This window comes from Rhincodon typus, chromosome 24, assembly GCF_021869965.1.
Source record: "Rhincodon typus isolate 14 chromosome 24, sRhiTyp1.1, whole genome shotgun sequence".
NCBI lineage: Eukaryota > Metazoa > Chordata > Chondrichthyes > Orectolobiformes > Rhincodontidae > Rhincodon > Rhincodon typus.
This window is the reverse complement of record NC_063355.1, coordinates 23,420,680-23,447,390: the sequence shown is the minus strand read 5'-3', so window position 1 is coordinate 23,447,390 and position 26,711 is coordinate 23,420,680. Positions and strand designations below refer to the sequence as shown.

Below are 26,711 nucleotides of genomic sequence, written 5' to 3'. Positions count from 1 at the left end.
TTTTTGGCTTGTCATCAATCTCTTTCATACTCCTTTGTCTTTAAAGAAGAATGTTCTGCATCTCATATGTTTATACAATTGGTTGCTGGGCAGACTCACTCATGCTTGCCTTTTGAGCATTAGTTGTGCTAGAGATGTTATTCCTTTCTCCATTGGTGTTGCGCAAAAATGCTGTAATTTATTGTGAAAATCTTTTCTGATTTTGTTGCTTTGAGTGTTGATTTCATAGTAGTTACTGTGTGTTCTGTGTGGCAACTTGAGCATGACTAGTGGGATGCCAATGGAAGTGTGTAAACACTTTGGACTGGTACTACAGGCCTCCCAATAGCCAGCGGGAGATACAGAAACAGATGGGTTGACAGATTATGGAAAAATGTAAAAACAACAAGGTTGTTGTGATGGGTGATTTTAACAACCTATATATTGACTGAGACTCATTTAGTGCTCGGGGCTTGGATAGGAGGGAAGTTTGTTAGGTGCATATAGGACAGTTTCGCAGAGGAATATGTTAATATTCCAGCTAGGGAAGGGGCCTTACTAGACCCGTTGTCGGGGAATGAGCCCAGCCAGGTGATCGAACCTTCAGTGGGGGAACAATTTGGGAACAGTGACCATAGTTTTCCTATCCTTATCCATAAGTAACTTTAGAAATAAGAGCAGTACTCGGATGAAGGCACTAAATTCAGGGAAGGCTAACTATGACAATATCAGACAGGAACTAGGGAATGTAGATTCGGGGCAGCTGTTTGAGGGTAAATCCAAATCTATCATGTGGGAATCTTTTAAAGGCCAGTTTGATTAGAGTTCAGGACTGGCATTTTCCAACAGAAGTGAAGGATAAGGATTACAAAATTCAGGAATCTTGGGTGACAAAGGAAATTGTGAGCTTAGTCAAAAAGAAAAAGGAGCCTTATGTAAGGTTTAGGAAACTGCAGACAGACATTGGTGGTAAGAAAATTATTGGAGAAGATTCTTCGAGGCAGGATTCACTCACATTTGGTAAAATATGGACATATTAGTGATGGGGAGATCGTGTCTCTAATTTTGGTTGAGTCTTGACGAAGTGACAAAGATGATTGAGGGCGGGTTGGTGAATGTCGTCTACGCAGTCTTTAGCAAGGCCTTTGACAAGGTCCCTCATGGCAGACTGATACAGAAGGTGAAGTTCTGTGGGATCCATGGTGAGTTGGTAAGATTGATACCGAACTGGCTTGCTCATAAAAGGTAGAAAAAAGCGGTAGAATGGTGTTTTTCTGACTGCAGATCTGTGATCAGTGGCATTCTGCAGGGATTGGTGCTGGGACCCCTGTTGGTTGTAATATATACATATAAATGATTTGAAGAAGAATTTAGGTGCTCTAATTGGTAAGTTTGTAAATGACACAAAGGTTGGGGGAGCTGTGGATAGAGGATTGCCAGAAGATACAGCAGGAAATAGTAGAGATTCTAATAAGAAATATATAGGCTGGAGACTTGGCGGAGAAATGGCAGATGGAATTTAATCCAGACAAATGCGAGGTGATGCATTTTGGAAAGTCTAATGTGGGAGGGAAGTATACAGTGAATGGCAGAACTCTTAGAGGCATTAACATACCGAGGTATTTGTGTTTAGGTCCACTGTTCCCTGAAAGGGGCAACACAAATGGATAAGGTAGTCAAGAAGGCATGTGGCATGCTTGCCTTCATCAGTTGGGGCATAGAGTATAAAAATTGACAAGTCATTTTGCAGTTTAAAGAACTTTAGTTAGGCCATATTTGGATTATTGCATACAGTCCTGCTCACCACACTACCAGAAAGATATGGAGTCTTTGGAGAGGGTACAGGAAGTTTTACCAGGATGATGTCTGGTTTGGAAGGTATTAATTATGAAGAGAGATTGGACAAGCTTGGTTTGTTTTCACTTGAATGTCAGAGGCTGATTGGTGACCTGAAAGAGGTTTACAAAATTATAAGAGGCATGCATAGAATGGATAGTTGGGAGTCTTTTTCCCAGGGTAGAAATATTAATTACTAGTGGACATAGATTTAGGGTAAAAGTGGGAAAGTTTAAAGGAGATGTAAGAGGCATTTTTTTTTTTACGCAGAGGTTGGTAAGTGCCTGGAATGTGCTGGCAGAGGAGGTGGTAAAATCAGAAACAATAGGAATGTTTAAGAGGCATCTTGACAGATACATGAATAGGCAAGGCATAGAGAGATACTGACCATGTAGAGGCACAAGGTTTTTAGTTTAGAAAGGCATCATATGTCGGTGCAGGCTTGGTGGGCCAGAGGGCCTGGCCCTTTACTGTACTGTTCTTTGTTCTTTATTCTTTGACATGCTGCAAACCACATACATATAAATGCTGCACTTCCCTAAACAAAGCCAGTAGATGACATTCATATGCAGAGGACATGGTTTCTGTCCCTTGAAGAATACATGACATGTAAATAAGTTGTAATTTTTCAGAACCCTCCTGGCAAAGTACTGCAGTTGAATGATGTTCTGTGGAAGTGACCTCTAGGTGCAATAGTAGGGTCAGGTTTTAGAAGACTAATAACCTGAATAACTGTCATTTAAGTATTGTTATAATTGTTGTGTGGTAATCTTTCCAATTTGGCTGAATACTGTCTGTGATCTTGGATTTTTGTAAGTTTATAAAGTGGTTTTTTTCATTTCTGCAAAATGAATAAAGTTTCTTTGCCAAAACCAGTCCAGCTCGTCCCTGCCTCCCTAACCTGTTCTTCCTCCCACCTATCCCCTCCTCCCACCTCAAGCCGCACCTCCATCTCCTACCGACCAGCTTTTCTGATGAAGGGTCTAGGCCCGAAACGTCAGCCTCTCTGCTCCTATGATGCTGCTTGGCCTGCTGTGTTCATCCAGCCCTGCACCTTGTTGTCTCTAAGTTTCTTTGGTAACTGACTAGATGCAAAAATGATTTGAGAGCAGTTTTAGATGTAGGGATTGGTAGCCTCGGGATAATCCCTGATTTGAGAGAGATTGCAATGCTCATCCTGTTGATTTTAATTGCTACTTACAAACAGCATTGATTTTCCTTGAACAATTCATGTTTTTAATGCATTCGTCTTCAAACCTGTTAGATCAACATTCATAAGTAATTTTAATCTGCTAGGAACAAGTGTGTGTCCATGATTTTTCTTACAAAAAGGATGTCATTTAACATATTGCAACAGGCAGTCATGACTTGAAAGTCTCAAAATGGCTACCCTCCGTTTATGAAATATTGTAGGAGCATTTTGGGACCCCTGTGGCAAACAAGTCCAAGTGTAAATTTGGTAGTAAATATGAAAGCCCATCCGTACTGATCCTCTTTTTCTAATAAGAATACTCTAAAATCCATTAGAAATATCCAGCGTGCAAGCTGGTGTTTCAGAATTAAGTTTATGATAATAGATAGTTAACCTCCCAAATGCCAACCGGTTTCTTTATGGCAAAACAGATGAGTTAGTGGTGGATGTGCCTTACAGCACCCTGTTTGGTAGAAACTGAAAGGTTTCTCAGATTATAAGGGTAATTCTGCTAAGGGAAAGGATCCCATTTAACAAGAGCCTTGGGAGTCTCCACTAATAATTTGTTTCCCTACATTTGCTTTCGGTCATGTTTTTTCTGTGGCAGAAACAACAAGAAGTTCTTGAATTAACTGTTCCACTGAGTCATTTTCATTTTCAGAGGGCTCGTACACAAACTTTTATTGATTATAAATACAGATTATACAAGATTACTGCAAACTTTTCATTTTTTTCAGTCTAAACCAGATGCAGTCTGTGAGATCATAAGAAATAGGAATAGAAGTAAGCTGGTCAGCCCCTCGAGCCTGCTACGCAATTCAATAGGATTACGGCTGATCGGACATTCCTCTCATTGCTGTAACCCTTGATTCCCTGACTGGTCAAGAATCTATCTACCTCAGTCTTAAATATACAAAAGGACTCTTCCCCCACAGCTCTCTGTGGCAAGGGGTTGCAAATTCTCAACTGTCTGAGAGAAGAAATTCCTCCTTATCTCCTCTTTGGTGCCTCTTTGTTCTGAGACTGTGCCCTCTGCCCTCTGGTCCTTGACCCTCCCATGAGGGGAAGCATCCTCTCAGCAATTACCCCTTAAGAATCCTATATATTTCAAAGAGATCACCTCTCGTTCTTCTAAACTCCGGTGAGTAGAGTCCCAACTTGTTTAGCCTTTGCTCATAAGACAATCCCTCCATATCTTGAATCATCCTAGTGAACCTTTTGTGGATTGCCTCCAATTAAATAATATATTTTCTTAGATAAAGGATGAAAACTGCTCACAGTCCTCCAGAGGGAGGAGGCAATGATCTAGTGGTATTATCACTGGACTGTTAATCCAGAGACCCAGGTAATGTTCTGGGGACCTGGCTTGAATTCCCGTCATGGCAGATGGTGGAATTTGAATTCAATAAACATCAGAAGTTAAGAGTCTAATGATGATCATGAAACCTTTGCTGATTGTTGGGGAAAACCCATCTGGCTCACTGATGTCCTTTAGGAAAGGAAATCTGCCATCCATTAACCCTCTGGTTAATGATCGGGAACTGGATTCATGGTTCCTAGCCAAGTCTGGCCTCCATGTGACTCCAGACCCACAGCAATGTGGTAGACTCCTAACTGCCCTCTGGGCAATTTAGGGATGGGTGATAAAATGCTGGCCTAGCCAGTGACGCCGTCATCTTGTGAATAAATAAAGGGGAAAAAAAAGATATGCCTTGTACAGTTGCAGTAAGGCTTCCCTACTGTTACACTACAATCCTTTGAAATAAGGGCCAACATTCCATTAGCCTTCCTGATTACTGCTGCTCCTGAATGCTAGCTTTCCATATTTACACAAGTACCCCCAAGTCCCTTTGCATTACATTGTTCTGCAGCTGTTTTCCATACTGTTCTTTTGTTCTCTCTTCCATATTTTCCCACATTATACTCCATTTGCCAACTTTTTGCCCACTTACTTTGTCTGTCCATATATCATTTGTCTCCTCATCGCAACTTGACCTTGCAAATGTAGGTGGTCTGATTAGTAAAGAAGTGAGTGTTTAGGAGGGTTGCTGAGATGAATTAGGGCCTGTCAGAAGGGTGGGAGTTGAAAGTTGGGACTATCCAGCCGAGTTGGTGGGGTGGAGGAGTTAGGCTGTTTGAGTGTTGTGGGCTTTTATCGATGCCCGATGAGGGTCAGTTTTCCATCGGGATTTGAGGGAATTGGGGCAGGGGTTGGGAGATCTATTTTATAGGTTGCCAAAAAATAAAGCAAATTTGAATTCCTCTAACTTTTCCTCGCTAACTATTTAAGGTATGTAAAGTAACCTGGAGTTGGGGCGTTTTTTTCTCAGGGTCCTAGGCAATTATCTGACTTCTATCAGAAGTTTCAACATCTTAGCAATTCATGGAGTCAGCCGTGTCAGGACCACTGTATATTCCCAACATGGAACTCCAGTCTATATTTGAGCAATTTCAGAGTCCTGATGAAGGGTTCAGGCCTGAAACGTCAACTCTCCTGCTCCTCTAATGCTGCCTGACTTGCTGCGTTCCTGCAACTCCACACTGTGTTGACTATATTTCAGCAATAGTCATCTACCTCTTGCGATAACCCCTGGTTAATGATCAGGAACTGGATCCATGGTCCCTAGCCAGGGTTCTGTAACTTGTTGTAGACCATCTATTGTAAAAACAGTTGACATCAGCTAAGACAGTACAGACCAGAATGCATCCAGACCCTCCTGAAATTTCTATGACCTAATCTTTGTGTCTATTTCAACATTCAACACAGCTAAAACTGCATTTTTTTCACTCTTGTGTTATGTTGAAATAATGCAGAAGAACAACCTGTTTTCAAACCCAAGTGAAACTACCAATAGAGAACTCCACATGTGTTTTATGGACTATTTCCAAAATAAATTCCTATTTAGATTAAAAAGATTGCTTGCCTTTTATTTGGTATTAGTCATCATTCTTTGATTGGAACTATGTTATTATTGTGCTAACTTCAGTGAGATTGTGCAATATGAAACTAAAGTTTGACAGACTAATCACCAAGTGTAATTTGATCTATTAAATCAGGCTTTACTGAGTCTTTTAGCATTCTTGAAATCACAAGACATTGCAAAAATGCTTTGTGGAAATCCACAATTCTGACATCCTTATGGATTTCTTTAAAAAATAAGAATTTGGAAAATTATTCTACCTTAATTACTGTAATAACCATAATGAACTGTAAAATAGCTTGAATATTTCAGAAGTAGTAGTTATGGAAGTCATGTGTGAAATACAAATGTTTGTGAACAATTTGATGTCTAGAAAGGAGGAGAGTGGAGATGCTACTTTCATTGCAGTCACTATAGGTAATTGGAAACAGTGTTAACAGTTCTGCTCATAGATGTCTCAGATTCAACAGAAGAGTTTTCCTGTGCTGTACCCAATGTTTCTACAGGTGGCTCACTTTCCTGGAGATAGTTTGTCTGCATTTTCACTTCCTGAACCAATGTAGTGGCAGGAGATACTTCTGTTTTTCTCCCCTGTTTCTGTCTTTCTGGGAGCAATAATGCTCAAAACACTTGTTAGCCTATAGAATACCTTCCAAATACCAACACCTTGCTCCATATTTATTTAAGTGGCCTTCAATCTCATTTCTATTCAATCACTGAGGCTGGTATAGGTCAGCTTACAACTTCCAGGTAAACGTAAAGTCACCATAGCCCTACTGGATCATAGGGCTGCTCTCTTATTAGAGAGAGATGACTGCTGGTAGTTTAATGTGAGGGTCACCATGCCTGAGACAGGGGAACAGGAGAATCCTTTCATGGTCAACTCAGCTGCTGCAGGAATTGAACCCTTCTGTTAACTATTCTGTGTTGCAAGCCATCTGCTGAGCCAACTAAGCTAACCAATATGATTGGCAAAAACTCAAAAGGATTGTGGAAATTTCTTGAATGGCCAATATTTGCACAAAGTATTTGGAATTTGTTCCTCCTGGTTGTTAAGGAGGAATTTATTTTCTGTGAATGTTTAATTATTACCTGTCTTAAACTCAGTATAGTATAATGCTCATTTATGCTCTGGTCCTCGACTCTACCACAAGGTGATGCAATTTCTCAGCATCTATCCTGTCAAACCTCCTCAGAATCTTGTATGTTTTAATGTCTCTTATTCCTCGAAATTTCAATGAGTACAGGCCCAATCTCATGAACCTTTTCTTCTTCTGCCTCAAATGCCAGTATATCTTTCCTCAGACAAAGGGACCAAAACTGAAATGAGAGTGACAGCCCTTGACATTAAAGGCAGATCGTATAGAGTGTAGTATCAAGGAGCCTGAGCAAAACTGGGAATCAGGGGGCAAACTCTGCTGGTTGGAGTCATAGGTGGCAATATGAAAATGGTTGTGGTTGTTGCAGGTCAATCATCTCAGCTTCAGGACTTTGCAGCAGGAGTTCTTCAGGGTAGTGTCCTAGATCCAACCATCTTCAACTGCTTCATCAATGACCTCCCCTCCATCATAAGTCAGGAGTGGTAATGTGCAATCATCGACGAACAATGTTCAGCTCCGTTCATGACTTCTCGGATAATAAAGCAGCCCATGTTCAAATACAACAAGCTCTAGATAATATCTGAGTTGGGCTGACAAGTGGCAAGTAACATTAGCACCACACAAATGCCAGGCAATGACCATCTCCAATAAGAGATAATCTAACCACCAAGCTTTGACATTCAATGGTGTCATCATCACTCAATCCCTCACTGTCAACAGCCTGGACGTTACCATTGACCAGAAACTCGACTGGACTCGCCATATAAAGACACTGGCTGCAAGAGCAGGTCAGAGGCTACTACAGTGAGTGAGTAACCTCCTGAGACCCCAAAACTTGTCCACCATCTACAAAGCACAAGTCAGGAGTTGAGTGTGATAGAATACTCTCTACTTGCCTGTCACCATCCAGGACAAAGCAGGCCACTTGATTGGCACCAAACCCACAAACATCCACTCCTTCCACCAATGATGCAGTAGCAGCAGTCTGTACTATTGACAAGATGTACAGCAGAAATTCATCAAAGATCCTTAGATAGCATCTTCCAAACGCACGGTCACTTCCATCTAGAAGGACAAGGACAGCAGATACATAGGAACATCACCACCTGCAAGTTCCCCTCTAAACTACTTGCCATCCTGACTTAGAAATATACTGCTATTCCTTCAATGTTGCTGGGTCAAAATCCTGGAAGTCCCTCCACAACAGTACTGTGGGTCTACCTACAGCACATGGACTGCAGTGGTTCAAGAAAGCAGCTCAGCACCACACTTGCATGGACAACAAGGGGAATAGGCAATAAATGCTGGCCAACCAGCAACACCCACATCCCACAAGTGAATAAAGAAAAAAAAATTTAGGTCTGACTAGCACTTCATACAGTTTTAGCAAGAGTTCCCTACTTTTAATACTCAATTCCCTTTGAAACAAAGGCCAACATTCCATTTGCCTTCCCTATTTCCTGCTGAACTTATTTGCTACCTTTTTGCAATCTGTGGATGAGGACTCCCAAATTCCTCACTCATGCAGCTTTTGACAGTGTTTCCCACGTTTCACACATATTCACTTCCCCTATTGGTCTGACCAAAGTGCATAACCTCACATTTTCCCACATTATATTCCCTCTGCCAAGATTTTGCCCACTTGCTTAACTTGTCTATATCCATCTAGATTCTTTGTGCCATCTTCACTAGTTGCTTTCTCACCTTTTTTTGTCATTAATAAACTTGGCAATGCCATTTGGAAATCCAAATATATTTCATCTACTGGTTCGCCTTTATCTAAGCTACTTGTTACCTCCTGAAAGAACTCTAAATTGTTCAAGATTGATTTCCCCTTCATGAAACTATGTTGACTCTACTTGATTATATTAGGCGTTTCCAAATGCTCTGCTGTAGCATCCTTTATCACATACTCTAACATTTTCCCAATGACATTTATAGATCTGATATCCTGCACAAACTGGCAGTTGCTCCTCCACAGTGGGCAAAATGCCAACGAGCTGTCTAAATAGTGCCAATTTGTTATCATCCTCTGTTCAATGGGCAATGTATCTTGCAGCTGGAGGATTTCCTAGGAAACATCCCTGGGGGCAAAATGAGTTCGAGATCCTGTCCCATTGTATGCTCTACTATTTCCCAAATTTCTGCCCTATCAATGAATAGGCTGAATTTGAGTATCAAACCCACAGGTAAAATACCCCCAGTGTTCTAGATATTATTAATCACAGTCAATCATGCATAAGCTGTTTACCCAATTTCAAGTAATGAGCACAAACAGGAAGCAGAGAGCTCGAGGCAGAATCCTAAAGGTCATACAGCTCTCGATTACAAGTGAGGAAGTGGCTGTCAGTGGTGTTTTGGTGGCATTGGCCATCGCAGATACCGAAACTGGGCCCTCCCTGTAAGTAAATATCAGTGATCACGTATCATTCAGCATCCAGTCACTTTCACGCAATCTTATCAGGTGGTAAAATATTATCATCTATATGATAGGTTGTACTATTCTTACCTATCCAGCATTAATTCATATTTTCTCTCTGCCACAGCCTTCACGTGTACAGCAGGTGTCCACAGGCATCATGGGTGACAAATCCTCAAAGGTTTATTACCTTTTGAGGGTGCCACATCACTCACACTTGTAATATGCCAGCTTAGACACTTGCACTCCAAATTAAAATAGTTGGGCTTCCAGCTGTTGACGCACACTTTTAGTGAGCGAGTGCAGATGCTGTTGGCAGGGAGAGCAGCGGATATTCCATTTTGTCTGATGCGGTCCTTCCCAAACTTGGCTCAGCTGGACGCAGATGTTATACCCTCCCAGAGCTGGATTATCATTGAGCTGAAGTAGAGAATGTATGAGATACCAGCGCGACCCTTCAGTACACTGCTTATAATGGCAGAGACAGCATGAATGTGTTGACAGTTCACTTTACAATGGTGTCTTGCATGGCCAGCGTGGCAAGCTTTGTGGATGATCAAATGTGATGTTCATGTGACTCTGTGCATTCCTTGGTTGCAGCCATGCAGCCACTGATTGCCATCTGCTGCCTTAAATAGAGTGACATACTTTGGCCTTGGCCATTACATTGCTCTGCATCACAGTGGTTGGTCCAAGCGAGGGGAGCTGCACTTTCCATTTCTCACCAATTGTGACATCATGCCTTTGGTAATCCTCCACACTGACAGGAAAATCGGCCATTTGACCATCCATTCTGCTTTCTATATTTGTCTCCAAATTGCTGATAAAATTCTGGCCAATAGCTTGTTGTCAATTCCCAAAAGAAAATGTGTGAATTCTAGTTTTCTGTTGTAGATGCAGGTACAGTTACATTTAAAAGACATTTGGACAGGTACATGAATAGAAAAGGTTTAGTGGGATATGGGCTAAATGCAGGAAAGTGGGACTAATTTTAGTTTGGGAAACTTGGTTGGTATGGATGAGTTGGACCAAAGAGTCTGTTTCCATGGTGTATGACTCTATAACCTGTTCAGAGATATTGACACACCTCTGGAGCAGTGAGGCTTGAACCCAGCATTCCTGGCTCAAAGGTAAGGACACTATCACTGTGCCAAAAGAGCACCTCTCTTCCAGTCCTACACTACTTGCTTCCCTCCAACCCATGTTTAAAGTGATACTTTATATCAGTGATTTTCATATGTACCAGCAGCTATTAATGGTTTTGTGAATTCATGCAGAGAACACATTAAAATGATTTAATCTAGATGCAAACAGTGTTGAATTCCTCTGGAGGTTGTAATACTATTAATAAAAGCAAACAATATATGTTACTTAAATAAGAAAGTTTTATAGAATTGTCAGTGACAAAGGATGGATGTAGCACTGTCAACGGTCTAAAATAATGCATTAAAATACTGTTTTCCACACTGGTTTGCTAAAGTTTAAGTTTGATTCTCAACAACTACATCTAAGACAAAAAAAGACTACCAGATTGAGAAGGGTCTCGACCCGAAACGTCAGCTTTCCTGCTCCTCTGATGCTGCTTGGCCTGCTGTGTTCATCCAGCTCTACACCTTGTTACCTCTACCAGTTCACCTGTTCAGTACAATTTTTGACTGAACATCATCCTTACATTGACAGAAACATTAAAAATAAATTAAAAGTGACAGAACAATCTGTGAAAATATGCTCAGGGCTGAAATTAGTCTGCACAAAAGCAAGAAACAAGTCATATTGAATCAACAGCTCATTTTACATTGTGCCAATTTTCTCCAGGTAATATTAGCTTAAGCTTAGCTAGAGAACGCTTCTGAAGAACCAATTGTTGTGCTACAGAAACTCCTACCCTGCTAGTACTTAAGGAATCCATATATGTATCATAGCAAATGCAGTGAATAGATCATTATAATGCTATCTTCTATCTTTGTATCATGCGGGACAAGCCAGCTTGGGTTCTGGCTGCGGGAATAGACAGACAGCTGCAGACATCTGTCAGTGTTTTCTAGCATTTCAGCTATCCTGAACCAATGGAAAGAAAAGTTCTCTCATTTATTAAGCACTTAACTTTTGCAACAATATGCTGCAATCAGGAGCCCTTTCTGCCTAGTAATTTAGGTTAGATAGTGACTGGGTTATGAAAGGATGTGAAGATCAAAAAGAAATTGATATTTCTCCAGAATGTGATGTTTAGTCTTATAAAATCAGCAGTCTGTTTCCTAACAGAAGGTCATTTGATCTTAGAATCATAGAATCCCTACCGTGTGGGAGCAGGTGAGCTGGCCCACAAAGTCCATACTGACCCTCTGAAGAGCATCCCCCCACCCCCCAACCGTATCCCTGTAACCCTACATTTCCCATGGCTAATCCACTACCCTGCACATCTTTGGACCATAGGAGGAAAGCAGAGCACCCAGAGGAAACCCACACAGACACAGGGAGAACGTGCCAACTCCACACAGTCGCCAGATGGTGGAATTGAACCCAGGTCCCTAGCGCTGAGGCAGCAGTGCTGACTACTGTGCTGCCCCATCCTCTATTTCTTAGGGAAAAAGCATAATTCATCTGTGTCTGGCTCCAAGATCATCCTTGCATTTGTTTATTTCTCTGAGCGAGGCAGTACAAGCAGAAAAGATTTGCAGATGTTCAACAAAAACTTATTCCTGTGATGTTTCTGCTTTGTAAAGTGCTTTAGCAGCTTTCCTGATAGATCATTTCGAGAGGCTGCGTCACCGTGGACTTGAGTGATGCAGATAAGAAGATCCTAGTTTTACTTCCCTTTTGGTGTGGAAGTAAATGTTTTCAGCTGGCAGTGGTAGGAGGTAATGTACAGTCACTGGCATCCAGAAACCAGGGGTGGGGGATGTCAGAAAATATTCACAGCTACTGGAAACTGAAGAGGAGAGGGTGGAGTTCAATTTTAACTCCATAAAATTGAATAGCCTGCTGTTATTTAAGGTTAGGATATTTAACAAAAGAAATTTGAGAAAGCCATCTGAGGTTTGGGACCATAGTCATGTAACTTTTTGTGAGAGGGGAAGCCATAGTTCAATTTATCACCCATTCTGTGGGGATAGGGCAACTTCAGAAAGAGAAGTTTTAGCTCAACACTAAACATGAATGAATTTTGGGGGCGGGGGGAAAGATTTCAAATGATACGTTCCTATTTTAAATAAGTAATCAATAAAACGACCATTCAAAGTTGCAAAGCTGCAGAGCCACTAATAAAACCCTTTTTTTGCCTTTTCAGTTAAGAAGCAGAACTAAAGAGAGAAAAAGATGTACCTCAAGTCCAGATCACCAGGGAAAAGGCTAGGGGTCCAGGACTGAGTGAAGGAGTTAGGATTAACTAACACTGACCTTACTTTACTTCAGGTGGGACACATTCCAAACTGGCCTCATCAGAACTCAGTTGAAAATGGAGGCTGGAAATTGGTTTCCTTTCAGCCTAGGTATGTTTTTTTTTTAAAAGAGGGGGAGGAGTGTTTTATGTCTCATTTAGTCTCAGAAACAACCTCTGATTGGAGAAACATGTTGCTCCTTACAAAATTATCCAGTTGCACTTAACTGTATTCAGACCTAAATTTGTGTTGGACAAACCTCCTACAGGCACTTGTGAAACTGTATCCTTCATTTAAGTCCATGTGTTCAGAAGCAGAAGAAAAAAAGGTGGAAAATAATTACTTAAGAAAGTGCTTTAGTGCCATTAAGCTGCCATTGCTTGTAGTGACAGGTTATACTTTTACTTTTATCACAATTTAAAGCATGGTTGACCCGAAACAGCTGCTATTTTACATTATTTTACAAAATAACATTGAACATATTTTGCATTCAACAGTAAGTTGCATGAGACACATGAAGCAATAAACCCAACAGAAGCAGTGATGTTTAAGTGATGTTGAGTGACATAAACACAAGAATCAAACTTGCTGTAAAAACACAACAGCATGTCAGCATCAAGTCAACATTTCAATGAGAGCTCGTCTTAAGTCATGAAGATATACCTTTTCAAAATGCTGTCTTGGCTTCATCCTACATACATGCTGTGACTTCATTGATATATGTATCATTTTTGTTTCAAATGTTCAGTGTTTACATTTTTTCCTTTTTGTATGGAGTTATTTTTAATGTGGATGAAGTGCCTGTTTCTGTAACACACTAAAGACTTTTACTCTTCTTGTATCTGATGATTTATTTTGTGCTTTAGCAATGCATTTCCAGCCTGAAGTATCTTGGAGTGTGGCAACATAACTTTCCCCTTATAGTAAAACGAGTTCAGTGAGAATGTATCACAATTGCACATAAATCTGTTAAAAGCTACGAACTAATTATAATACAGTATATGCATTCCAGTCTGGCACACTGATGTCCATTAACTTCCATTAGGTAACAACTGTCAAAGCAACAAGCATTGCTTCTGCTTCCTCTTTTTGCTTTTTCTCTTCTTTATGGCATTTAAAGCTGCACTTGAAGCTTCTCTGAAGATGTCCTCTATGTTCTCACGGAATTTGGCTGAACATTCCAAGTACATCACCGCATTAATTTGGCGAGCAGTCTCTTCACCCTGAAAGCAACACAAATGAGAATCTGCAAACTGTTTCTCTCTCTCCTTTCCACACACTTTTCAGTTGTGTTGCCATTCAACTCGCACCTACAGCCTTGCAGTGGAGAGATCTTTGTTGTAGATTTATCTCAGGTAGCTCTGTAATAAAGGTATCATTCTTCTGGGGATTGCCAACTCCTCTTCCTCACCTGAGAAATTTCCTACCCCAACACAGTGACTTATCGTATCGAAATGACCTACCTGAAAGGATCATGGAAACAGATTCAACAGTCAATGTCAAAGGGAATTGAATATTTGAAGTGGAATAAAGTACAGGACTATAGGGACAGACCAAGGGAGTAGTACAAATTGGATAGTTCCTTCAAAATCCAGTTTGGGCATAATGGACTGAATGGATCCTGCTATGCGTATAAGATGCTCCAATTCAGTACCAGGTGAGCTGGTCAAAACACAGTAGTAAAAACGATCAAGAAACAATATAATTTAAGACTAGGGTTGCAACTCTAGCTTCCTGATCGAGCCCATGCTTCTTCCGTGCTTTCAGAGACATACATTGCTCAATATGATGAGGAAACATACCTTCCTTTGTATACCAAAGTTTAAAACAATTGAAACGTAAATCAGATGGGAACAATTTGGGTAGAGAAAAATAAGTTAAGAAATAGCTTTGCACTAAGACGTTATGATAGATTATAAAGTGCATCCAAACCCACAATTTCTACCACCTAGGATAAGGCCAGCAGATGCATGAGAGCACCATCGCCTCCAAGCCACACTCCATGCTGGCTTGGAACTACCTTGCCACTGGGTCACAATCCTGGATTTCCCTCCCAAAAACCACTAAGTGTACCTACCTCACACAGACCGCAGTGGTTCAGGAAGGCAGCTCACCACCATGTTCTCAAAGGCAAATAAGGATGGGCAATAATTGCTGGCCCAGACAGTGATGCCCACATTCCATGAATTAATAAAAATAAATGCTAGTGGATTTTGGAATTTTGAAATTTTAAAGAAGGCGGAGGATCTGGAACATTGGTCTAAAAGTACTAGTTATTAACCACAAAGTAAACTTGTGCTCTCAGCAAACTATTTTAAGTGTTAGCTTTGGCGCAGTGGTAGTACCTTTATCTTAAAGTTAGAAGGTCTTGTGTTCTAACCTGCTAGAGACCTGAGGTTATCATGTAGCTTGTGTAAACTGGCAACCATGTTTCCCTATCCCAATAATGACTATAGTTAAAAGGTATTGACTTTACTCTGAAAAAAATCCAACAGTGTATTATGCTACATTTTTAAAAAAATGTTAAGATATAAATGTAAATGATGCTTTCTCTGGTTCCATTTTCAATGTTGACAGTCTTGTGACTTGTTAAGGATGTGTGCACTTAAAGTTTCACTTTTTTTTAGAACTACCTTCTACTTTTTTCTTATTGCCCTACTATTTTCTTTCTCCATTTTTCTTGATCTTTCTCAGTTTTTCTCCTCATTTCCTTTTAACAGTTTCTACTGTTTCCAATGTTACTTTCAGTTTCTTTTTGCGGCTTACTGTCAGTTCAGTGATCCTGCACTTGCCTAGAGGCCAAGCTTTTGGGGTAATCACTAATCCTTACAAGTCAGGAAAACTGAATGGAAAAGGAGAGACCAGTTTTCAGTTTAAAAAAAAGGGAACAGCTATGTAGGAGGGTTTTACCATCTCTCCAACAGAACGGTTACAGCACAAAGTAATCATTTGGCCTGTCGAGGCTATGTTGGCTCTCTACAAAAGCAATCCAGCCAATCCAGTCCCCTTGCCACATAACCCAGAAATCCATCAAGTACCTTATCACTTATTATTAACATAGCTCATCCTCTTTTGAAGGTCTCAATTGAATTGGCCTCCACCACCCTTTCAGACACTGCATACCTGATCATAATTACTCAATGTGTTTTAGAAAACATTTCCCCATGTTGCCTTTGTTTTTTTTTAAACCAATCATTTTACATCTGTGCCCTTTGATCCTTCCACCAATAGGGACAGTTTCTCTCCAACTATTATGTTTAGACCCCTTTGTAATTTTGGACATCTCTATCCAACTTCCTTATTGATTATTATTGAACTATCCAAACTCTCACTATTTGCCAGGTGTTTGGGAAAATTTGTTTGGATCAATTCACCCCACTGGTGAGATCGTTATCCACCACTCTGTTCTCTCTCTTTAGGCTCCAAGGAGTGGTGAATGATGATCTCACCAGTAGGGTGAACAGCTATTAATGGAGACTGTTAGTGGCTAACAGTAGGTAGTGTGTAATGGCTATGTCTTAAGGCAATGATGGAAAAATGGGAAAAGAGCCAGCTTTGCTATGAACATATATCCTGTTCTAGAGTTATACAAAGGAATATTAAGTAAAAGATGCTCTTGATCCAAACAAATTTTCCCAAACACCTGGCAAATAGATAGTGAGAGTTTGGATAGTTCAATAATAATGAGATAAGGCCTGGTGTGTGGGGTAGGGGGATGGAACATGGGAGAGTTCAGACCCTGAAATTCTTGAACTTGATATTGATTTTCTGCTCAGGGCCCCTACAGCCCTGCAGACTCAATATCAAATTCAATAATTTTAGGGCCTGAACTCTTCCATGTCCCAGGCCCCTACCCCACACACCAGGCCTTGTTATCACAGTCTGCCATTACACACTACCTATTGTTAGCCACTAACCGTCTCCATTAACAGCTATTTACCTTCATAGCCAGATCGTTATCCACTACTCCTTTTTCTGACCAACTGTTCTCTCTCTTTAGGCTCATTCCCCACCTGAACCCCTCCCCCCACCCTATCTTCTGCATATCACAAATTATTTTCAATCATTTTTAAACACTCAAAAGATTGTGCTGCAACTACATTTTTCATCTGCCTTTCAAGTCCTATTTTAACTCTCAGTTGCTGTAGAATTAGCTGATGTGAATTAGTTATAGTGACAAAAAAAAATCCTGGCATTGAGGGAATTGTAAACAAAAAACTAATTTTCGATATAGGATTGTTCCTTGCAGGTTTGGCATTCATTTCCCATTCCTGTCAGTCCTTCAGATAAGTACTTATCTGTTGACACTCTTAATTACCTGGAATTAGCTTGCCATTATATCTCCACCTATACATTCTGTGCCCATGCTTCCCTCCACTTCACCTGCAGAAGGAGCAGCGCTCCGAAAGCTTACGATTTCAAATAAACCTGTTGGACTGTAACCTGGTGTCATGTGACTTCTGAGTATGCCCACCCTGGTCCAACACTGGCACATCCATGTCATGCCAACCTTCTTGACAGTTCATGTGGTGAACTTGTGATAATGAAGGAAAGGCAACATATGTTTAAGTCAGGAGGGGAATTTGAAGGCCATGATGTTCCAATGCACTCAAAGTCTCTGGAAGTATTCACATGTAGATGTTGACTAAGGACAGGATCTGGCTTTTCAGTGATTCCTTTGCATTCAAACTGCTTTCCAATGATATGGCTCAAACATAAATAATAACCTGCACAGCTCATTAACAAGGCAACACCTTGAATATAGGAGACAAAGTGGGCAAGAGAAACAGAACAAATGCCAAATGTGACAAATTCAAGATTATCAACAAGTGAGCTAGGAGTGAGATAAGGAAAAACTTCTTCACTCAGAGTTGTTAGGATTTGGAATGCACTGCCTGGGAGAGTGTTGGAGGTGGATTTCATTGGAGGTTTCAAAAGAAAGCTGGATATATATTTGAAAGTGAAGAAGTTAGAGGGCTACAGAGATAAAACAGGAGAGTGGGACTAGCTGGTTAGCTCTTTCAGGAACAAGTACAAATATGATGGATTATGGCCTCCTGTACTGTAAAATTCTATCATTCTAAATTCATAGTTTGAACATTCATGTCCTCAGTAATAATTTCTTTCGTTATTTTAATGCATTAAAAGCAGGCAAAAATTTGATAATTATATCTGTCTCTCGCGCTCAGTTGAAGATAATTTCAATTTCTTCAAAAAGCAGAACTTCCCATTTTGAAGAGTTGGTTTGACACTCCATTTCAATCGTACTGACATAATTCAGTCACTCTACCTCATTATATGTGATTGGCTCTTGCTGAGCAGCTCTCAATCTTCTCAAACGTTCTTTGTCCATTCGAAGGTCTGTTTTGCAACCGATCAGGAATATAGGAACCCCCTGGCAAAAGTGACTTACTTCTGGAACCCACTATCATCATTGAGGAAATACAACAAAAAAACATACACCTTAACATCAGTTTTGGACATGTGCAGCATTTTATATGTCTTCAGAATTGTTCTACAATATCTCTGCAAAACATGCACAAGTTACTTGTGCTTCAGTGGCTTTTATTTATCACTTTGATAAGGACCAACAGTCCAGCATTTCCTGCCAAAATAACAGTAGATTTAACAATGTTTACCATGATTAATGTGTAAATAGAAACTAGTGGAAATGAAAGGATACTTCATAAATTGTGATTCACTACAATTTGTGACAAGTTGCCATTAGCCTTATGAAAATGGCAGCACTCTCTCATCCTTTCAGAGTTTCAATAAAAATAGCTACACTTGCACATTAATTATCAAGTAAACTCAATACAGGAAGTTAGTGCAGAGGAGATTGGCCAAAATGTTTCCAGGGATGAGGGAATTTATCCACAAAGTTAGATTGGAGAAACTGGGACTGCTTACCATGCAGCAAAGAAAGTTGCACAGAGATCTGGAAAAGGGGTACAAGGTTATGACTGGTTTAGTCAAGGTAGATTTCTCAAAAACCTGAAGTTTCAAGGACTCGGTGACACAGACTTCAGGTTTTGGGTAAGATACAAGATTCTTCGGGCAAGGAAGAATTTAATAGCCAGTGAGTGAATGTCGTCTACGAAGGAAGTGGAAGGTCAGTGACTAATAGATGGGCAAGTTAGGCAAAAAATACTGTACAGGGCTGTGGAATTACCATATTTTTGCTGTTCACGATTGTACTGGGAGTGCAACAGTCAGAAAATTCTTGGCTTTTTTGCCAAACTGGTGAAATTCTATAAAATCAGGCATTGCAGTATGGAACTATTATGCACTGCATTACATAAATTCAGAGGAAGCTTTATATCCAAAATATTTCTCCTAATTTTGCCTTTGGCATTATAGGCAAATGCTAAGCCCAGGTGAGGCACATCCCCACACTACGGTCCCCTTGCACGTGGATGGAAAGTGCTATTAGCAGACAGAAGAATGACTCCCCCCCTCCAACCATTATATTTATGGTTATCTAAGATTACAAAGGGATCTTGATCAATTGGGGCAATGGGCTAAGGAGTGGCAGATGAAGTTTAATTTAGATAAATATAAGGTGTTGCATTTTGTTAAGATAAACAAGGACAGAACTTACAAAATAAATGGGGGACCCTGGCGAGTATTGTAGAACAGAGAGACCTAGGGCTTCAGGTTCATTGTTCCTTGAAAGTTCCATCACAGATAGAGAGGGTAGTGAAGGAGGCATTCGGCACACTTGCCTTCATTGCTCAGACCATTGAGTTTAGGAGTTGGGACGTCATGTTGCAGTTGTACAGGACATTGGTGAGGACACTTTTGGAGTACTGTGTACAGTTCTGGTCACCCTGCTATGAGAAGGATATTATTAAATTGGAGAGGGTGCAGGAAAGATTCACAAGGATGTTACCAGGACTGGCGGGTTTGAGTTATATGGAGAGGGTAGATAGGATGGGACTTCTTTCACTGGAGCATGGAAGGTTGAGGGGAGACCTTATAGAGGTTTCTAAAATCATGAGAGGCTTAGATTAGGGGAATAGCAAAGGTCTTTTCCCTAGGGTTGGGGAGTTCAAAACTAGACAGCATGATTTTTGGTGAGACGAGAAATACTTAAAAAAGACCCGAGATGCAACTTTTTCACACAGAGGGTGGTTTGTATTTGTAATGAACTGCCAGAGGAAGTGGTAGATGCAGGTACAATATTTCGAAGACATTTGGACAGGTACATGAATAGGAAAGGTTTCGTGGGATATGGGCCAAATGTAAGCAAATGGGACTTGTTTAGTTTGGGAAACTTTGGTTGACATGGAAAAGCTAGACCGAAGGGTCTGTCTCTATGCTGTATGACTCTATGATATTCTGTGTTGGGCTACCAAGAAGTTTAAAAATTATTCACCCAGCAAAGGTGATTAGGGTCAATTATTAATTACAGATATATGCTAAAGCAAATGAGCAGTAACTACTATGATTTTGCTTCTGATGAAAATAGAAAACATGATTTGCTTCCTCACCTTAATACGGACATTATCAAAACTTGTGGGGTTTGTGACGTCATAACAGATTAAGAAGATGTTTGTATCTTGGTAGGATAGTGGACGGAGCCTGTCATAATCCTCTTGACCTAAAAGAAACAGGAAAGTTATCACCACAAAAGAATGCATGTTATTTTGACATTAGTTTATTTGAAAACTATTTATTCAGTTAATAACGGCTTGTCTATGGAAGATGTTTCAAAAGTGGGAGCACCTTGACATGGATAAATGCAAAGAAACCTACTGTTGGGATAATGATGCCATTATTGCAGACAGTCCCTGTACCATAATCAACATTTTTTTCTGAGACTGTATGTGGTAGCAATTGTTGTGAAAATATAAATACATACCTTTTCCAGCAATTGGGAATAGAAACACAGGCCAATAGTTTTCCATTAACCAAAGGATATGAAGTAGCGAGGCCTCCTACATTTTCTTGGCTAAAATCAGCACACTCAGTATAAGTCAAAGATCAATGACATGATCTTGCGAATAAAAGCAAAGTACTGCAGATGCTGGAAATCAAATAAAAATAGAAAGTGCTGGAGAAATGCAAGGTCAGACAGCATCTGTTTCTCTCTCCACAGATGTTACCTGATTTGCTGAGTTTCTCCAGCACTCTGTTTTTATTCCACAATCTTCCAGCTCTATACAGCTTGGAACTACCTTTGTAGTCTATCAGCTGAGATAAATCTCTTTTCAACTAAACATTACAGGGCGACATGATGGCTCAGTGGTAAGTAATGCTGCTCCATAGCCCAGGGACCGAGGTTCAATTCCAGCCTTGGGGGACTATGTGGAGTTAACACGTTCTCCCCATGATCTGTGCAGGTTTCCTCAGGATGCTCTGGTTTCCTCCCACAGTCCAAAGATGTGCAGGTTAGGTGGACTGGCCATACTAAATTGCCCATTGTGTCCAGGGATGTGCAGGCTAGGTGGGTCAGACCAGGTAGGGTGCTCTTTGGAGGGTCAGTGTGGACTTGATGGGCCAAATGGCCGGTTTCCAGAGTGTAGGGATTCTATGAAGTTACAGCATGCATCATACGAACAGAAATAAGCTATTGAGCCCGACCTGCCATTTCATATGATTATGGCTGACAGAACATTTCAATGCCTTTTACTCACACTAACACTGGTAAACAGAAAGCTATCAATCTCTAACTCAAGTATACACAAAGACTAGGCTCCAAGATTCACAACCCTCTGGAGTAAGAAAACAAATTCATCTTGGTTTCAAGTGCCATTGCCCCTGTTTTTAAATTGTGCCACGTGGTCTCGCTGAATTTTGAAACCACCAACATAAAACCGATATCTAGGTTTTGGAAAAAACAAGATCATTTTAACCTACCATGTGACATTTATATGCATTGATGTCCTGTTTTAACATTTACCAAAACAATCTATAATACTGGTCATGGTAAGTCAAAGGATGCACCATTCTATATAATGCAGAATGCAATATCTTGTGACTGGAAGATTGTACAGTAACAGATTAGACTGTAATTGCTCTCTTTACATGTAGAAGTGTTTCTCAAGCTTATTCATTGTTGGTGGAAATTTCCTATATTGTTTTGAAGTATGGAGACATGCACTCGCCCTTGATGAGCAAACCAGCCCAAATGCCTGCCAATCAGCACTCTAGGAGCTGATAAACGAGCGTGGGCCAGTTTCTCAGGCTGTTGCAGGCCAAAAACACCCTAAACTCAGATTGAGGAGAACAGCCTGTGTCAAGGAGGTGCCATTTTTATCCCCTTGTCATGCATGGGGATTCCAGAGAGAGGGAGGGGACGGATCTCCAATTCTTCCCCATCCCCTACTTGGCCAGCAGGTCGCCATGGTTTCCATAGAAAAGCAGATAATCAGGGAGGTCACATATTGAGGTGCTGAAGCAGCAATTAATTGACCTTTGAAGGCCCTTAATCATTGGCAGTCATGAGGTGGCCCAGGGACGTTCTTGCTCAGATTTAATTGCTGAGGGAGCAAGGAGGGGAGCTTCACTTCAGGGCCAACCCACCTAATTATTTTTCCTTCTCACCACCTCAAGGGGGGAAAAAAATCACGCCGTCTGCCTTTGGGTCAAAAGAATATCATTAAAGATGTAAACATTATGTAAACATTATATAAACAAAGTGTGCCATCTCAAAAATCACTTGTATTTATGTAGTGTTTTTGGGGAAGAAAGTATCACTTCAGAGACATGATAAAAATGCATGATGGACAGGAAATACACGGTATTCACTTATTTTGATTAATTTGTTTAACTGATTTTCAGAAAACATAAAATACCTGGAGGACATCATAAGGGGTTTACCCCTGTCTGTTAAAGTGAGAATCCATTTAATATGAGAGTCTTGGACATTATGGTGCATTAAGGGGTTAAGAGACGAAGATATTTACACTTGGTACAAAGCTCAAAACTAGGGTCACAAATATAACGTAGTCACTAATTATCCTAATAAGAATTCAGTAGAAACTTCTTTATCCCAAGAACAATTAGAGTGTGGAACATAGAATAGTTTTAACAACTAGCATAGATACATTTAAAAGCAATAAAGAAAGGACATGAGAGAGAAAGGGCTGAAAAAAAATGTTGAAAAAATTAGATGAATTAGTGTGAGAGAAATGTAAACGATGATATAGTCCGATTGGGCTGAATGGCCTATTTCAGTGTTGTGAACTCTAGGTAACATTGCGCACATAAGTAGAATTGGAAGGAAATTAGGAGGAAAGAAAGATTATAAAAATGAATAACAAGCAATTCCTTTCCAAAGCAGAATACACTATTTCCAAGTTTAATGTAGCATGCTGAAACAACATACTTATAGAATTACTTTTAAAGATAAGCAACAAATCTTGTTGAAATGCAAACAAAAGACAGACAATCTTCAGAGGAAATGAATTCTCTTGTAGAGACAGGAAGAGGTGTAAAAAAACCTATTTATCTGTCTCTCTGCCATAAACGCTGACCACATCCCTTTCCTCATATCATTTCAGTGTATCGAGTGAAGACTACATTGTAGATATACAGATCTGTCACAATTTCAGATTTTTTGAGGACCATTTTCACAGTGCTCTAACTGCAGTTCCTACAAGTGTACGTTCTCCTTTACAGTCTCCTTTTTGCTTATGTTAGCAGAACTGTGTGCATAATGGCTGACAATTTTTCTGCAATGATAAGACCATGAAATACTGGTGAAGTAGGCCATATAGCTGATCGAGTTTGCTCTACTTTTGGCATCATGTCTGATCTGATCATCCTCAATTCCACTTCCCTGTACTTTCCTATAACCTTAATTCCCTTACTAATGAAAAAAATCCATCTTTTTTAACCTTGAACATATCTAATGACTCAGCCTTAATCGCCCTCTGCAGTGAAGAATTTCACAGATTCACCACCCTCAAAAAAAAATTCCTCCTCATCTCTGTATAAAATGGCTGAATCGTTGTTCTCAGATTGCGATCTCCTAGACTCTCCGACATAAGGAAACAACGTTCTCTGGATCTACCCTGTCAAGCCCCTTAAGGTGTCCTCTCATTCTCCTAAATGCTAATAAGAACAGGCCCAACCTTCTCAACCTTTCCTCATCAACGAAATGTTTCCATACTTGGGATTAACCTAACAAAGCTTCTCTGGACTGCCTCCAATGCTGGTGTATCTTTCATAACATAAAGGGACCAGAACTGTTCACAGTACTCCAACTTTTGTCTGACCCGTGGCTTCTTAGCCAAACTCCCCTACTTTTATATTCCTTTCCCTTTGAAATAAAGGCCTTATCTTGAAGAAAGAAGTTATGACCTATCCCAACTTCAGATTTGCTAAAAATGTAAAAAGACTGTTATTAAGTAACTCAATGCAGCAGCTAATTTGTGCATGACAAATTCCCATGAAAACCAAAGGAGACGAATGAACAGTTAAGTCCGATTTTTTAAAAATATGTTATTAGTTGAGACAAGAATTCGGAGCCCAATACCACGAAAACCTCCTGCTCTTCTCCAAAATATACCATGTTATCTTCTGCAAACGCCTGAACAGCCAGGTGGGACCGCATTTCATTTCCTTGTGCTTGTGTATCCATGATAAAAATAAACCATTGGGATCACTCAAAAGTCAACACTCTGATAATATAGCACCTGTCAATGCTATATTACAATTTTCCTCCCAGATTCCTCAAATCCTACAAAGGCATTTGAAATCTTCTGAATCGGGTGATGGGGCTGCCAAATGAGCCAAGCCATACCACAGCTTCTTTCTAGATTTAATATCTGAGAGGGAGTTTGGTAGTGATCGGATTCACTGATGTTCTTTAGGGAAGGGAATCTGCCACCTTTACCTGGTCTGGCCTACATGTGACTTCAGACCCAAAATGAGGTGGTGAGTGACGGTGGCAATGGCAGTGGCAGTGGACCTTTCAAGATGGCAGGGCTGGCAAGGCGATATCTTGGAGGGCGGCAGCCGGAGTGGGACTCTTAGTGAGACAGCGGCAGCGGCCTGGTCTGGCAGTGGCTCCGAGGATTCCTTGTTGCAGTAGGCCCAGAGTGGGGACTTCGAGCTTTGGGGGAGGCAGCAGCTGTAGCGGAGGCAGCTTGGTATGCCCCAAGCCAGGACTCCTGGACGCAGTGGAGCCAGGCACTTGCAGGGTAAGTGTAGGTTCAGCATGGGACCTGGCATCAGCAAGACGAGCCAGCAGCGAAGAGATGGTGCCTAAAGAGTGGCAATTCCTGCATTAGTGGGTCCGGCACAGGCAGCAACGAGGCAGTGGAGGAGGGGTGGTAGTATGGGTGTCCTTGGTGAGCCAGCTGAGGGCTCAGGACTCTTTCAGTTATATCTTTTATCCTTTTTATTCTTAACCTATTCAAAATGGTACTGGATTGTGGTGACTGTTGAAGCTTTTCACTGTATTTTACTGTATTATTCACTGTAAAATGCAAGTGACAACAAAACATTCATCATTAACTCCTAACTCCCCTCTGAAATTATCCTGGCAAACCACTCAGCTCAAGGGCATTAGGAAAGAGCAATAAATGCTGGTCTTGCTGACAACATCCACTCCCATGAAAGAATAAAAAGTCCCACCCTTCAAAATAATGGATATCAAACAGTTCAGATTTTATTAGCTAAACGACAATCATTATATATGCATTTGTATTTAAAGATGACACCAATCATCAAAACCACTTATTCCAGATTATAAATTTAAGTATAATGGGTCCCTGTAACAGGTTAATTCGCAATTGGAAGAAATATTTATATCTTCTGATCGATTATCAAGAGACATTCTATTTCACGAATGGCAACTTCAACTATTGTCTTGCAAGAGTAGCTGCATTGCTGTATCATAATGTATTATCATTTGAGTATCTTTCAGCTGATCAGATATTACAATTTCGGAAATGATGCAAATTTCAACAAGGGAGTTGAATCTAACAGTTGGTTGGCTGTTAAATCATATCGAATAATGTATTCTGTAATCATCATTTAGGAGATTACACCTACATGGTTTCTGAAAAGTTAACAATACTCTTTAATTTGGCAAAACACAATGGATGGATTATATTCTGTACAATTACCAGACAGTAAGTCAAAAACCAGGCTGGGGATGCAGTCATAGTTTGCTTTCAGAGAATCATTTACATCTTAGTACATTTACCAACAAGTTATTGACCGAGTTAAGTTCTAACTAAATGAAACAAGGAATTCAAACTTTGAGCAAATTTCATATCCTTTACTGATTATTTTGTTATTAATAAGTCCTAAAGTTCTGGGGACTTTCCAGAGTGTTCTGGCAGCACAGTATTTTGTGGTGAGCTTTCTACCGTCAATGCTGTCACTTACACCCAACCTAGAGGAAATCTATGTGGATCAATGTTTACAAGCCACAAATTAAAAGGAAACAGCCACTTTAAAAAAAAGTCATGGACTGTACCAAGTTGAAGGAAGCAACCAGAGTAAACATATCAATATTGCTGAACTATGTTATAGTTGAGAACATACAGGTATAAAATGCCACAAATACGTATTCAAATACATAAAAATACAAAGTTTATTCCGTTTGAAAAAACCGGTCAGTCTACTGTTTATGGAATATAAAAATAGGCTACGGAAAGGTGAAATTAGAGGGATATGTTTTTGAGGGAAAACACCACTGAACAATAGCTTACTTGGTAAAGACAATGTTTAACTCACCCATACGGACTAATCCAGCTCTGGCTTTATTTCTGAGATAACAAGGTGTAGAGCTGGATGAACACAGCAGGCCAAGCAGCAGAGAAGCAGGAAAGCTGACGTTTCGGGTCGAGACCCTTCTTCAGAAAAGTTCAGAAAAGACCCTTTCTGAAGAAGGGTCTCGACCTGAAATGTCAGCTTTCCTGCTCC

The 26,711-nt window shown here is 40.4% G+C and overlaps 1 protein-coding gene across 2 annotated transcripts in view; it reads right to left on the bottom strand.

The window, feature by feature from the left end:
- Positions 1–10,849: 10,849 nt before the first annotated feature.
- rhof (ras homolog family member F) overlaps positions 10,850–26,711 on the bottom strand; it is a 52,780-nt gene continuing 36,918 nt past the window's right edge. Inside the window, exons 4-6 of one of the 2 annotated variants that reach the window (XM_048611412.1) lie at positions 20,318–20,427; positions 18,115–18,249; positions 10,850–14,287 (exon numbers count right to left, since the gene is read on the bottom strand). In XM_048611412.1, the coding sequence (XP_048467369.1) occupies positions 14,171–14,287; positions 18,115–18,249; positions 20,318–20,427 (362 nt within the window). In that variant the 3' untranslated portion in view covers positions 10,850–14,170. The remainder of the gene's footprint in view (positions 14,288–18,114; positions 18,250–20,317; positions 20,428–26,711) is intronic. The other variant, XM_020511271.2, reaches the window with a different exon arrangement.